At 41.1% G+C, this 16,289-nt stretch overlaps 1 protein-coding gene across 1 annotated transcript in view; it reads left to right on the forward strand.

Annotated features, from left to right (window-relative positions):
• The window catches only part of myom3 (myomesin 3), a 279,260-nt gene that overhangs the window by 189,282 nt on the left and 73,689 nt on the right, over positions 1 to 16,289 (forward strand). The window contains exon 21 of the mRNA XM_061915173.1: positions 465 to 649. Within this exon, the coding sequence (XP_061771157.1) occupies positions 465 to 649 (185 nt within the window). The remainder of the gene's footprint in view (positions 1 to 464; positions 650 to 16,289) is intronic.

Raw genomic sequence — 16,289 nt, forward strand, 5'->3', positions numbered from 1 at the left:
TTTCCTAGTCCTTCACTCTCACTTTCCTCATCCACAAATCTTTCATCCTCGCTCACATTAATGGGGAAATTGTCGCTTTCTCGGTACGAATTGCTCTAGCTGCTGGTGGCCATGATTGTAAACAATGTTCAGATGTGAGGAGCTCCACAACCCGTGACGTCACGCGCACATCGTCTGCTACTTCCGGTACAGGCAAGGCTTTTTTATTAGCGACCAAAAGTTGCCAACTTTATCGTGGATGTTCTCTACTAAATCCTTTCAGAAAAAATATGGCAATATGGCAAAATGATCAAGTATGAAACATAGAATGGACCTGCTATCCTCGTTTAAATAAGAACATCTCATTTCAGTAGGCCTTTATTAAGGAAAACTGGTATTCATAGATGCGACACACACACACACACACACACACACACACACACACACACACACGTTGCACTCAATTTTAGTTTGTTTTTTTTCAGGTTGTCCCTTTGACCTGGAGGTGCGGGAGGTGAGACAGGACTCCCTGGTGCTCCTATGGGCCGCTCCGCTGTACGAAGGACGGGGCCCGGTCGTTGGCTACTTCTTGGAAATCAGCCAGGGCGACCCAGGGTCCGAGAATTGGACCGCTTTAAATGAGAAGCCGGTCACTGGTACAAACTACAAGGTGGGTTCAGTTGTCTGTGTGAGGATGTCAATGTAACGCATGGCAATAACATGGCAAGTAAAGGTCCATTGTACCGGATCTAACATAATAGTGTGAGAGTCCAGTCCATAGTGGATCTAACATAATAGTGAGAGAGTCTAGTCCATAGTGGATCTAACATAATAGTGAGAGTCCAGTCCATAGTGGATCTAACATAATAGTGTGAAAGTCCAGTGCATAGTGGATCTAACATAATAGTGAGAGTCCAGTCCATAGTTGATCTAAAATAATAGTGAGAGTCCAGTCCATAGTGGATCTAACATAATAGTGTGAGAGTCCAGTCCATAGTGGATCTAACATAATATTGTGAGATTCCAGTCCAATGTGGATCTAACATAATAGTGTGAGAGTCCAGTCCATAGTGGACCTGGCATAATTTGGTGAGAGTCCAGTCCATAGTGGATCTAAAATAATAGTGTGAGAGTCCAGTCCATAGTGGATCTAACATAATACTGAGAGTCCAGTCCATAGTGGATCTAACATAATAGTGAGAGTCCAGTCCATAGTGGATCTAACATAATAGTGAGTCCTGTCCATAGTGGATCTGACATAATATTGTGAGAGTCCAGTCCATAGTGGATCTAACATAATAGTGTGAGAGTTCAGTCCATTGTGGATCTAACATAATAGTGTGAGAGTCCAGTCCATAGTGGATCTAACAAAATAGTGAGAGAGTGTAGTCCATAGTGGATCTAACATAATAGTGAGAGTCCAGTCCATAGTGGATCTAACATAATAGTGTGAGAGTCCAGTCCATAGTGGATCTGACATAATAGTGTGAGAGTCCAGTCCATAGTTGATCTAAAATAATAGTGAGAGTCCAGTCCATAGTGGATCTAACATAATATTGTGAGATTCCAGTCCATAGTGGATCTAACATAATAGTGTGAGAGTCCAGTCCATAGTGGACCTGGCATAATTTGGTGAGAGTCCAGTCCATAGTGGATCTAACATAATAGTGTGAGAGTCCAGTCCATAGTGGATCTAACATAATAGTGTGAGTCCAGTCTATAATGGATCTAACATAATAGTGAGAGTCCAGTCCATAGTGGATCTAACATAATAGTGTGAGTCCAGTCCATAGTGGATCTAACATAATAGTGTGAGTCCAGTCTATAATGGATCTAACATAATAGTGCCAGTCCTGTCCATAGTGGATCTGACATAATATTGTGAGAGTCCAGTTCATAGTGGATCTAACATAATAGTGTGAGAGTCCAGTCCATAGTGGATCTAACATAATATTCTGAGAGTCCAGTCCATAGTGGATCTAACATAATACTGTGAGAGTCCAGTCCATAGTGGATCTAACATAATAGTGAGAGTCCAGTCCATAGTGGATCTAACATAATAGTGTGAGTCCAGTCCATAGTGGATCCAACATAATAGTGTGAGATTCCAGTCCATAGTGGATCTATCATAATAGCGTGAGAGTCCAGTCCATAGTGGATCTAACATAATAGTGTGAGTCCAGTCCATAGTGGATCCAGCATAATATTGTGAGAGTCCAGACCATAGTGAATCCAACATAATATTGTGAGATTCCAGTCCATAGTGGATCTAAAATAATCGCGTGAGAGTCCAGTCCATAGTGGATCTAACATAATAGTGTGAGATTCCAGTCCATAGTGGATCTATCATAATAGCGTGAGAGTCCAGTCCATAGTGGATCTAACATAATAGTGTGAGAGTCCAGTCCATAGTGGATCTAACATAATATTCTGAGAGTCCAGTCCATAGTGGATCTAACATAATAGTGTGAGAGTCCAGTCCATAGTGGATCTAACATAATAGTGTGAGTCCAGTCTATAATGGATCTAACATAATAGTGAGAGTCCAGTCCATAGTGGATCTAACATAATAGTGAGTCCTGTCCATAGTGGATCTGACATAATATTGTGAGAGTCCAGTCCATAGTGGATCTAACATAAGAGTGTGAGAGTCCAGTCCATAGTGGATCTAACATAATAGTGTGAGATTCCAGTCCATAGTAGATCTATCATAATAGCGCGAGAGTCCAGTCCATAGTGGATCTAACATAATAGTGTGAGAGTCCAGTCCATAGTGGATCTAACATAATAGTGTGAGTCCAGTCCATAGTGGATCCAGCATAATATTGTGAGAGTCCAGTCCATAGTGAATCCAACATAATATTGTGAGATTCCAGTCCATAGTGGATCTAACATAATAGTGTGAGAGTCCAGTCCATAGTGGATCTAACATAATAGTGTGAGTCCAGTCTATAATGGATCTAACATAATAGTGAGAGTCCAGTCCATAGTGGATCTAACATAATAGTGAGTCCTGTCCATAGTGGATCTGACATAATATTGTGAGAGTCCAGTCCATAGTGGATCTAACATAATAGTGTGAGATTCCAGTCCATAGTAGATCTATCATAATAGCGCGAGAGTCCAGTCCATAGTGGATCTAACATAATAGTGTGAGAGTCCAGTCCATAGTGGATCTAACATAATAGTGTGAGTCCAGTCCATAGTGGATCCAGCATAATATTGTGAGAGTCCAGTCCATAGTGAATCCAACATAATATTGTGAGATTCCAGTCCATAGTGGATCTAACATAATAGTGTGAGTCCAGTCCATAGTGGATCTATCATAATAGCGTGAGAGTCCAGTCCATAGTGAATCCAACATAATATTGTGAGATTCCAGTCCATAGTGGATCTAAAATAATAGTGTGAGATTCCAGTCCATAGTGGATCTATCATAATAGCGTGAGAGTCCAGTCCATAGTGGATCTAACATAATAGTGTGAGAGTCCAGTCCATAGTGGATCTAACATAATAGTGTGAGTCCAGTCTATAATGGATCTAACATAATAGTGAGAGTCCAGTCCATAGTGGATCTAACATAATAGTGAGTCCTGTCCATAGTGGATCCGACATAATATTGTGAGAGTCCAGTCCATAGTGGATCTAACATAATAGTGTGAGAGTCCAGTCCATAGTGGATCTAACATAATATTCCGAGAGTCCAGTCCATAGTGGATCTAACATAATAGTGTGAGAGTCCAGTCCATAGTGGATCTAACATAATAGTGAGAGTCCAGTCCATAGTGGATCTAACATAATAGTGTGAGTCCAGTCCATAGTGGATCTAACATAATAGTGTGAGAGTCCAGTCCATAGTGGATCTAACATAATAGTGTGAGAGTCCAGTCCATAGTGGATCTAACATAATAGTGAGAGAGTCTAGTCCATAGTGGATCTAACATAATAGTGAGAGTCCAGTCCATAGTGGATCTAACATAATAGTGTGAAAGTCCAGTGCATAGTGGATCTAACATAATAGTGAGAGTCCAGTCCATAGTTGATCTAAAATAATAGTGAGAGTCCAGTCCATAGTGGATCTAACATAATAGTGTGAGAGTCCAGTCCATAGTGGATCTAACATAATATTGTGAGATTCCAGTCCAATGTGGATCTAACATAATAGTGTGAGAGTCCAGTCCATAGTGGACCTGGCATAATTTGGTGAGAGTCCAGTCCATAGTGGATCTAAAATAATAGTGTGAGAGTCCAGTCCATAGTGGATCTAACATAATACTGAGAGTCCAGTCCATAGTGGATCTAACATAATAGTGAGAGTCCAGTCCATAGTGGATCTAACATAATAGTGAGTCCTGTCCATAGTGGATCTGACATAATATTGTGAGAGTCCAGTCCATAGTGGATCTAACATAATAGTGTGAGAGTTCAGTCCATAGTGGATCTAACATAATAGTGTGAGAGTCCAGTCCATAGTGGATCTAACAAAATAGTGAGAGAGTGTAGTCCATAGTGGATCTAACATAATAGTGAGAGTCCAGTCCATAGTGGATCTAACATAATAGTGTGAGAGTCCAGTCCATAGTGGATCTGACATAATAGTGTGAGAGTCCAGTCCATAGTTGATCTAAAATAATAGTGAGAGTCCAGTCCATAGTGGATCTAACATAATATTGTGAGATTCCAGTCCATAGTGGATCTAACATAATAGTGTGAGAGTCCAGTCCATAGTGGACCTGGCATAATTTGGTGAGAGTCCAGTCCATAGTGGATCTAACATAATAGTGTGAGAGTCCAGTCCATAGTGGATCTAACATAATAGTGTGAGTCCAGTCCATAGTGGATCTAACATAATAGTGTGAGTCCAGTCCATAGTGGATCTAACATAATAGTGTGAGTCCAGTCTATAATGGATCTAACATAATAGTGAGAGTCCTGTCCATAGTGGATCTGACATAATATTGTGAGAGTCCAGTTCATAGTGGATCTAACATAATAGTGTGAGAGTCCAGTCCATAGTGGATCTAACATAATATTCTGAGAGTCCAGTCCATAGTGGATCTAACATAATACTGTGAGAGTCCAGTCCATAGTGGATCTAACATAATAGTGAGAGTCCAGTCCATAGTGGATCTAACATAATAGTGTGAGTCCAGTCCATAGTGGATCCAACATAATAGTGTGAGATTCCAGTCCATAGTGGATCTATCATAATAGCGTGAGAGTCCAGTCCATAGTGGATCTAACATAATAGTGTGAGTCCAGTCCATAGTGGATCCAGCATAATATTGTGAGAGTCCAGACCATAGTGAATCCAACATAATATTGTGAGATTCCAGTCCATAGTGGATCTAAAATAATCGCGTGAGAGTCCAGTCCATAGTGGATCTAACATAATAGTGTGAGATTCCAGTCCATAGTGGATCTATCATAATAGCGTGAGAGTCCAGTCCATAGTGGATCTAACATAATAGTGTGAGAGTCCAGTCCATAGTGGATCTAACATAATATTCTGAGAGTCCAGTCCATAGTGGATCTAACATAATAGTGTGAGAGTCCAGTCCATAGTGGATCTAACATAATAGTGTGAGTCCAGTCTATAATGGATCTAACATAATAGTGAGAGTCCAGTCCATAGTGGATCTAACATAATAGTGAGTCCTGTCCATAGTGGATCTGACATAATATTGTGAGAGTCCAGTCCATAGTGGATCTAACATAAGAGTGTGAGAGTCCAGTCCATAGTGGATCTAACATAATAGTGTGAGATTCCAGTCCATAGTAGATCTATCATAATAGCGCGAGAGTCCAGTCCATAGTGGATCTAACATAATAGTGTGAGAGTCCAGTCCATAGTGGATCTAACATAATAGTGTGAGTCCAGTCCATAGTGGATCCAGCATAATATTGTGAGAGTCCAGTCCATAGTGAATCCAACATAATATTGTGAGATTCCAGTCCATAGTGGATCTAACATAATAGTGTGAGTCCAGTCCATAGTGGATCTATCATAATAGCGTGAGAGTCCAGTCCATAGTGAATCCAACATAATATTGTGAGATTCCAGTCCATAGTGGATCTAAAATAATAGTGTGAGATTCCAGTCCATAGTGGATCTATCATAATAGCGTGAGAGTCCAGTCCATAGTGGATCTAACATAATAGTGTGAGAGTCCAGTCCATAGTGGATCTAACATAATAGTGTGAGTCCAGTCTATAATGGATCTAACATAATAGTGAGAGTCCAGTCCATAGTGGATCTAACATAATAGTGAGTCCTGTCCATAGTGGATCTGACATAATATTGTGAGAGTCCAGTCCATAGTGGATCTAACATAATAGTGTGAGAGTCCAGTCCATAGTGGATCTAACATAATATTCCGAGAGTCCAGTCCATAGTGGATCTAACATAATAGTGTGAGAGTCCAGTCCATAGTGGATCTAACATAATAGTGAGAGTCCAGTCCATAGTGGATCTAACATAATAGTGTGAGTCCAGTCCATAGTGGATCTAACATAATAGTGTGAGAGTCCAGTCCATAGTGGATCTAACATAATAGTGTGAGAGTCCAGTCCATAGTGGATCTAACATAATAGTGAGAGAGTCTAGTCCATAGTGGATCTAACATAATAGTGAGAGTCCAGTCCATAGTGGATCTAACATAATAGTGTGAAAGTCCAGTGCATAGTGGATCTAACATAATAGTGAGAGTCCAGTCCATAGTTGATCTAAAATAATAGTGAGAGTCCAGTCCATAGTGGATCTAACATAATAGTGTGAGAGTCCAGTCCATAGTGGATCTAACATAATATTGTGAGATTCCAGTCCAATGTGGATCTAACATAATAGTGTGAGAGTCCAGTCCATAGTGGACCTGGCATAATTTGGTGAGAGTCCAGTCCATAGTGGATCTAAAATAATAGTGTGAGAGTCCAGTCCATAGTGGATCTAACATAATACTGAGAGTCCAGTCCATAGTGGATCTAACATAATAGTGAGAGTCCAGTCCATAGTGGATCTAACATAATAGTGAGTCCTGTCCATAGTGGATCTGACATAATATTGTGAGAGTCCAGTCCATAGTGGATCTAACATAATAGTGTGAGAGTCCAGTCCATAGTGGATCTAACAAAATAGTGAGAGAGTGTAGTCCATAGTGGATCTAACATAATAGTGAGAGTCCAGTCCATAGTGGATCTAACATAATAGTGTGAGAGTCCAGTCCATAGTGGATCTGACATAATAGTGTGAGAGTCCAGTCCATAGTTGATCTAAAATAATAGTGAGAGTCCAGTCCATAGTGGATCTAACATAATATTGTGAGATTCCAGTCCATAGTGGATCTAACATAATAGTGTGAGAGTCCAGTCCATAGTGGACCTGGCATAATTTGGTGAGAGTCCAGTCCATAGTGGATCTAACATAATAGTGTGAGAGTCCAGTCCATAGTGGATCTAACATAATAGTGTGAGTCCAGTCTATAATGGATCTAACATAATAGTGAGAGTCCAGTCCATAGTGGATCTAACATAATAGTGTGAGTCCAGTCCATAGTGGATCTAACATAATAGTGTGAGTCCAGTCTATAATGGATCTAACATAATAGTGAGAGTCCTGTCCATAGTGGATCTGACATAATATTGTGAGAGTCCAGTTCATAGTGGATCTAACATAATAGTGTGAGAGTCCAGTCCATAGTGGATCTAACATAATATTCTGAGAGTCCAGTCCATAGTGGATCTAACATAATACTGTGAGAGTCCAGTCCATAGTGGATCTAACATAATAGTGAGAGTCCAGTCCATAGTGGATCTAACATAATAGTGTGAGTCCAGTCCATAGTGGATCCAACATAATAGTGTGAGATTCCAGTCCATAGTGGATCTATCATAATAGCGTGAGAGTCCAGTCCATAGTGGATCTAACATAATAGTGTGAGTCCAGTCCATAGTGGATCCAGCATAATATTGTGAGAGTCCAGACCATAGTGAATCCAACATAATATTGTGAGATTCCAGTCCATAGTGGATCTAAAATAATCGCGTGAGAGTCCAGTCCATAGTGGATCTAACATAATAGTGTGAGATTCCAGTCCATAGTGGATCTATCATAATAGCGTGAGAGTCCAGTCCATAGTGGATCTAACATAATAGTGTGAGAGTCCAGTCCATAGTGGATCTAACATAATATTCTGAGAGTCCAGTCCATAGTGGATCTAACATAATAGTGAGAGTCCAGTCCATAGTGGATCTAACATAATAGTGTGAGAGTCCAGTCCATAGTGGATCTAACATAATATTGTGAGATTCCAGTCCAATGTGGATCTAACATAATAGTGTGAGAGTCCAGTCCATAGTGGACCTGGCATAATTTGGTGAGAGTCCAGTCCATAGTGGATCTAAAATAATAGTGTGAGAGTCCAGTCCATAGTGGATCTAACATAATACTGAGAGTCCAGTCCATAGTGGATCTAACATAATAGTGAGAGTCCAGTCCATAGTGGATCTAACATAATAGTGAGTCCTGTCCATAGTGGATCTGACATAATATTGTGAGAGTCCAGTCCATAGTGGATCTAACATAATAGTGTGAGAGTCCAGTCCATAGTGGATCTAACAAAATAGTGAGAGAGTGTAGTCCATAGTGGATCTAACATAATAGTGAGAGTCCAGTCCATAGTGGATCTAACATAATAGTGTGAGAGTCCAGTCCATAGTGGATCTGACATAATAGTGTGAGAGTCCAGTCCATAGTTGATCTAAAATAATAGTGAGAGTCCAGTCCATAGTGGATCTAACATAATATTGTGAGATTCCAGTCCATAGTGGATCTAACATAATAGTGTGAGAGTCCAGTCCATAGTGGACCTGGCATAATTTGGTGAGAGTCCAGTCCATAGTGGATCTAACATAATAGTGTGAGAGTCCAGTCCATAGTGGATCTAACATAATAGTGTGAGTCCAGTCTATAATGGATCTAACATAATAGTGAGAGTCCAGTCCATAGTGGATCTAACATAATAGTGTGAGTCCAGTCCATAGTGGATCTAACATAATAGTGTGAGTCCAGTCTATAATGGATCTAACATAATAGTGAGAGTCCTGTCCATAGTGGATCTGACATAATATTGTGAGAGTCCAGTTCATAGTGGATCTAACATAATAGTGTGAGAGTCCAGTCCATAGTGGATCTAACATAATATTCTGAGAGTCCAGTCCATAGTGGATCTAACATAATATTCTGAGAGTCCAGTCCATAGTGGATCTAACATAATACTGTGAGAGTCCAGTCCATAGTGGATCTAACATAATAGTGAGAGTCCAGTCCATAGTGGATCTAACATAATAGTGTGAGTCCAGTCCATAGTGGATCCAACATAATAGTGTGAGATTCCAGTCCATAGTGGATCTATCATAATAGCGTGAGAGTCCAGTCCATAGTGGATCTAACATAATAGTGTGAGTCCAGTCCATAGTGGATCCAGCATAATATTGTGAGAGTCCAGACCATAGTGAATCCAACATAATATTGTGAGATTCCAGTCCATAGTGGATCTAAAATAATCGCGTGAGAGTCCAGTCCATAGTGGATCTAACATAATAGTGTGAGATTCCAGTCCATAGTGGATCTATCATAATAGCGTGAGAGTCCAGTCCATAGTGGATCTAACATAATAGTGTGAGAGTCCAGTCCATAGTGGATCTAACATAATATTCTGAGAGTCCAGTCCATAGTGGATCTAACATAATAGTGTGAGAGTCCAGTCCATAGTGGATCTAACATAATAGTGTGAGTCCAGTCTATAATGGATCTAACATAATAGTGAGAGTCCAGTCCATAGTGGATCTAACATAATAGTGAGTCCTGTCCATAGTGGATCTGACATAATATTGTGAGAGTCCAGTCCATAGTGGATCTAACATAAGAGTGTGAGAGTCCAGTCCATAGTGGATCTAACATAATAGTGTGAGATTCCAGTCCATAGTAGATCTATCATAATAGCGCGAGAGTCCAGTCCATAGTGGATCTAACATAATAGTGTGAGAGTCCAGTCCATAGTGGATCTAACATAATAGTGTGAGTCCAGTCCATAGTGGATCCAGCATAATATTGTGAGAGTCCAGTCCATAGTGGATCTAACATAATAGTGTGAGTCCAGTCCATAGTGGATCCAACATAATATTGTGAGATTCCAGTCCATAGTGGATCTAACATAATAGTGTGAGTCCAGTCCATAGTGGATCTATCATAATAGCGTGAGAGTCCAGTCCATAGTGAATCCAACATAATAGTGTGAGTCCAGTCCATAGTGGATCTATCATAATAGCGTGAGAGTCCAGTCCATAGTGGATCTAACATAATAGTGTGAGAGTCCAGTCCATAGTGGATCTAACATAATAGTGTGAGTCCAGTCCATAGTGGATCCAGCATAATATTGTGAGAGTCCAGTCCATAGTGAATCCAACATAATATTGTGAGATTCCAGTCCATAGTGGATCTAACATAATAGTGTGAGTCCAGTCCATAGTGGATCTATCATAATAGCGTGAGAGTCCAGTCCATAGTGAATCCAACATAATAGTGTGAGATTCCAGTCCATAGTAGATCTATCATAATAGCGCGAGAGTCCAGTCCATAGTGGATCTAACATAATAGTGTGAGAGTCCAGTCCATAGTGGATCTAACATAATAGTGTGAGTCCAGTCCATAGTGGATCCAGCATAATATTGTGAGAGTCCAGTCCATAGTGGATCTAACATAATAGTGTGAGTCCAGTCCATAGTGGATCCAACATAATATTGTGAGATTCCAGTCCATAGTGGATCTAACATAATAGTGTGAGTCCAGTCCATAGTGGATCTATCATAATAGCGTGAGAGTCCAGTCCATAGTGGATCTAACATAATAGTGTGAGTCCAGTCCATAGTGGATCTATCATAATAGCGTGAGAGTCCAGTCCATAGTGGATCTAACATAATAGTGTGAGAGTCCAGTCCATAGTGGATCTAACATAATAGTGTGAGTCCAGTCCATAGTGGATCCAGCATAATATTGTGAGAGTCCAGTCCATAGTGAATCCAACATAATATTGTGAGATTCCAGTCCATAGTGGATCTAACATAATAGTGTGAGTCCAGTCCATAGTGGATCTATCATAATAGCGTGAGAGTCCAGTCCATAGTGAATCCAACCTAATATTGTGAGATTCCAGTCCATAGTGGATCTAAAATAATAGTGTGAGATTCCAGTCCATAGTGGATCTATCATAATAGCGTGAGAGTCCAGTCCATAGTGGATCTAACATAATAGTGTGAGAGTCCAGTCCATAGTGGATCTAACATAATAGTGTGAGTCCAGTCTATAATGGATCTAACATAATAGTGAGAGTCCAGTCCATAGTGGATCTAACATAATAGTGAGTCCTGTCCATAGTGGATCTGACATAATATTGTGAGAGTCCAGTCCATAGTGGATCTAACATAATAGTGTGAGAGTCCAGTCCATAGTGGATCTAACATAATATTCCGAGAGTCCAGTCCATAGTGGATCTAACATAATAGTGTGAGAGTCCAGTCCATAGTGGATCTAACATAATAGTGAGAGTCCAGTCCATAGTGGATCTAACATAATAGTGTGAGTCCAGTCCATAGTGGATCTAACATAATAGTGTGGGATTCCAGTCCATAGTGGATCTATCATAATAGCGTGAGAGTCCAGTCCATAGTGGATCTAACATAATAGTGTGAGAGTCCAGTCCATAGTGGATCTAACATAATATTCTGAGAGTCCAGTCCATAGTGGATCTAACATAATAGTGTGAGAGTCCAGTCCATAGTGGATCTAACATAATAGTGAGAGTCCAGTCCATAGTGGATCTAACATAATAGTGTGAGTCCAGTCCATAGTGGATCTAACATAATAGTGTGAGATTCCAGTCCATAGTGGATCTATCATAATAGCGTGAGAGTCCAGTCCATAGTGGATCTAACATAATAGTGTGAGTCCAGTCCATAGTAGATCCAGCATAATATTGTGAGAGTCCAGTCCATAGTGAATCCAACATAATATTGTGAGATTCCAGTCCATAGTGGATCTAACATAATAGTGTGAGTCCAGTCCATAGTGGATCCAGCATAATATTGTGAGATTCCAGACCATAGTGAATCCAACATAATATTGTGAGATTCCAGTCCATAGTGGATCTAACATAATCGCGAGAGTCCAGTCCATAGTGGATCTAACATAATAGTGTGAGATTCCATTCCATAGTGGATCCGGCTTAATTTGGTGAGAGTCCGGTCTATAGTGGATCAAACATAATAGTTTGAGATTCCAGTCCATAGTGGACCTGGCATAATTTGGTGAGAGTCCAGTCCATAGTGGATCTAACATAATAGTGTGAGAGTCCAGTCCATAGTGGATCTAACATAATAGTGAGAGAGTCCAGTCCATATTGGATCTGGCATAATTTGGTGAGAGTCCAGTCCATAGTGGATCTAACCTAATAGTGTGAGATTCCAGTCCATAGTGGACCTGGCATAATTTGGCGAGAGTCCAGTCCATAGTGGATCTAACATAATAGTGTGAGATTTTAGTCCATAGTGGATCTTGCATAATATTGTAAGAGTCCAGTCCATAGTGGATCAAACATAATATTGTGAGAGTCCAGTCCCTAGTGGATCTAACATAATAGTGTGAGAGTCCAGTCCATAGTGGATCCAATATAATAGTGTGAGAGTCCAGTCCATAGTGGATCTAGCATGATAGTTCGAGAGTCCAGTCCATAGTGGATCTAGCATGATAGTGTGAGAGTCCAGTCCATAGTGGATTTAACATAATAGTGTGAGAGTCCAGTCCATAGTGGATCTAGCATGATAGTTCGAGAGTCCAGTCCATAGTGGATCTAGCATGATAGTGTGAGAGTCCAGTCCATAGTGGATTTAACATAATAGTGTGAGAGTCCAGTCCATAGTGGATCTAGCATAATAGTGCAGGTTCTTGTCCAAAGTCTAGCAGCTGTAATCTTTTAATGCTAGACATAGGGAGACCCCAAAATATTACGTGACAGTAATCGAGACGAGGCGTAACAAACGCATGAATAATGATCTAAGCTAACAAGTTAAGAAATTTGCCGCCAATGTATTTCTGGTAAAGAGTATAAAAAGGAGTATGGAAGCTGGACAAATAAGATGCTAAAAACCAACTACTTTCATGTGGTATTGGACAGAAAGGAGGACTTTGTTCTCCTCTGTTTGAAAATGTGGACGTTCTAATCACTACTGTCTGATTCCAATCAATGCAAGTCATCACAATCTTACCAACTTATATTCTTCTCTTCCTTATCATCAAACACCTTTAACTTGTTAACAAAAACGTCTCTTTTATATCATCAATCAATCAATCAAAGTTTACTTGTGTCGCCCTGAATCACGAATGTCTCAAAGGGCTGCACAAGCCACAACGAATTAAATAAATAAATATAAATTATATACATGAATGAGCTAGTTCCCCTTAAAAAGTTGCTGGCCTGCAGAAAAAGTGTGGGCACCCCCGATTTATCCACTACTTGTGGCAGTTATGACAATATCAAACAAACAGAAGAAATCTGGCATTAAAATCATGAAGACATTTTTTTTAAACACACAAATGGTGACTAAAGCTGTGACATGCACCTGGGGGTAGGCCCCTCCCACTTCCAAAGACATGCACCTGGGAATAGGCCCCTCCCACTTCCAAATACATGCAACCTGGGGATAGGCCCCTCTCACCTCCAAAGACATGCACCTGGGGATAGGCCCCTCCCACATCCAAAGACATGCACCTGGGGATAAGCCCCTCCCACCTCCAAAGACATGCACCTGGGGATATGCTCCTCCCACCTCTAAAGACATGCACCTGGGGATAGGCCCCTCCCACCTCCAAAGACATGCACCTGGGGGTAGGCCCCTCCCACTTCCAAAGACATTCACCTGCGGATAGGCTCCTCCCACATCTAAAGACATGCACCTGGGGATAGGCCCCTCCCACTTCCAAAGACATGCACCTGGGGATATGCTCCTCCCACTTCCAAAGACATTCACCTGGGGATATGCTCCTCCCACTTCCAAAGACATGCACCTGGGGATAGGCCCCTCCCACCTCCAAAGACATGCAACTGGGGATAGGCCCCTCCCACCTCCAAAGACATGCACCTGGGGATAGGCCCCTCCCACTTCCAAAGACATGCACCTGGGGATATGCTCCTCCCACCTCCAAAGACATACACCTGGGGATAGGCCCCTCCCACCTCCAAAGACATGCACCTGGGGATAGGCCCCTCCCACTTCCAAAGACATGCACCTGGGGATAGGTCCCTCCCACCTCCAATGACATGCACCTAGGGATAGGCCCCTCCCACTTCCAAAGACATGCACCTGGGGATAGGCCCCTCCCACTTCCAAAGACATGCACCTGGGGATATGCTCCTCCCACTTCCAAAGACATTCACCTGGGGATATGCTCCTCCCACTTCCAAAGACATGCACCTGGGGATAGGCCCCTCCCACCTCCAAAGACATGCACCTGGGATATGCACCTCCCACCTCCAAAGACATACACCTGGGGATAGGCCCCTCCCACCTCCAAAGACATGCACCTGGGGATAGGTTGATTGGCAACACTAAATGGTCCCTAGTGTTTGAATGTGAGTGTGAATGTTGTCTGTCTATCTGTGTTGGCCCTGTGATGAGGTGGCGACTTGTCCAGGGTGTACTCTGCCTTCCGCCAGGTTGGAGCTGAGATAGGCTCCAGCTTCCCAAACAAGGACAAGCGGTAGAAAATGGATGGATGGATGGATGGATGGATAGTGAAAGTGTGATTTTGTTTGCACATAAATTTCATAAAGTTTATTTAAAAATAATATGTTATTATTATTATTTTAGTTCATTTAGAATGTATTTAGTGTAGCACTGCGAAATTGCATGTAAATGTATTTTTTTCATTAGTTGTTATGAGTCCCTGCTTCTGCAGTCAGTAAAGCCGATGCAGAATAAAGATTTAATTATTCAAGAGTTAGTAGTTCCCCCAGTGCATATATGGAATAAAAAACATGACATATTGCTGTGGGTAAATTTGATGGGTAAATGTTACTCAAAACTCAAAAAATTAATCCCAAAATAACAACCTTTGTGTATTTTATTCCTATTCTGCAGCACCGAAACGTTAATAAAAATGTTGGAATACAATATACCCAGTACATATTTAGAATAATTCATATACCGCACGGGGGTCCAAAATGCGATCCGAGGGCCACAATTCATTATTTAAAGGGGAACGTTATCAAAAGACCATATGTTTTTTCAACCGATTTCCAAACTCTAAAAGTTTGGTGATTTAAACACCTTTCAATTGTTCACTGTCGGAGCGATGACGTTACAACGGGAAGCAATCCCCCATTTTCTCAAACACATTACACACACAAGTCAAATCAACTCTGTTATTTTCCGTTTTTTTGACTGTTTTCCGTACCTTGGAGACATCTTGCCTCGTGGGTGTGTTGTCGGAGGGTGTAACAACACGATCAGGGACGGATTCAACTTGACTTACGTGGAGTGTGCTAATCAGACATATCAATGGTCTCGGCATGCTAATCGAAGCTAACATGCTATTTAGACTAGCTGTATGTACATTTGTAGCTATATTTGCATCCAGCCTTTCCATCCACCCACATTTAATGCCAAACAAACACTAACCAATCGACGGATTCAAGTTGCACCAGTTGTCAAAAGATGCGAAAGTCCCTCGTTTGTTCTGTTCCGTCGTAACATCGCTATCGGCGATAGCGATGTTACGACAGAGATGTGTGGATATCCTGCGACACTCAAAGCAGTTGCATTTCCAATGATAAAGTCAACGAAATCACCAAGGTGAGTTTTGTTGATGTTATTGACTTATGTGCTAATCATACATATTTGCGTACAGCATGACTACAAGCTAATCGATGCTAACATGCTATTTAGGCTAGCTGTATGTACATATTGCATCGTTATACCTCATTTGTAGCTATATTTGCATCCAGCCTTTCCCTCCACCCACATTTAATGCCAAACAAACACTTACCAATCGACGGATTCAAGTTGCACCAGTTTTCAAAAGATGCGAAAGTCCCTCGTTTGTTCTGTTCTGTCGTAGCATCGCTACCGGCGATAGCGATGTTACGACAGAGATGTGTGGGTATCCTGCGGCACTCAAAGCAGTTGCATTTCCAACGATAAAGTCAACGAAATCACAAAGGTGAGTTTTGTTGATGTTATTGACTTATGTGCTAATCAGA

The sequence above is a fragment of the Nerophis ophidion genome, linkage group LG11, assembly GCF_033978795.1.
Source record: "Nerophis ophidion isolate RoL-2023_Sa linkage group LG11, RoL_Noph_v1.0, whole genome shotgun sequence".
NCBI lineage: Eukaryota > Metazoa > Chordata > Actinopteri > Syngnathiformes > Syngnathidae > Nerophis > Nerophis ophidion.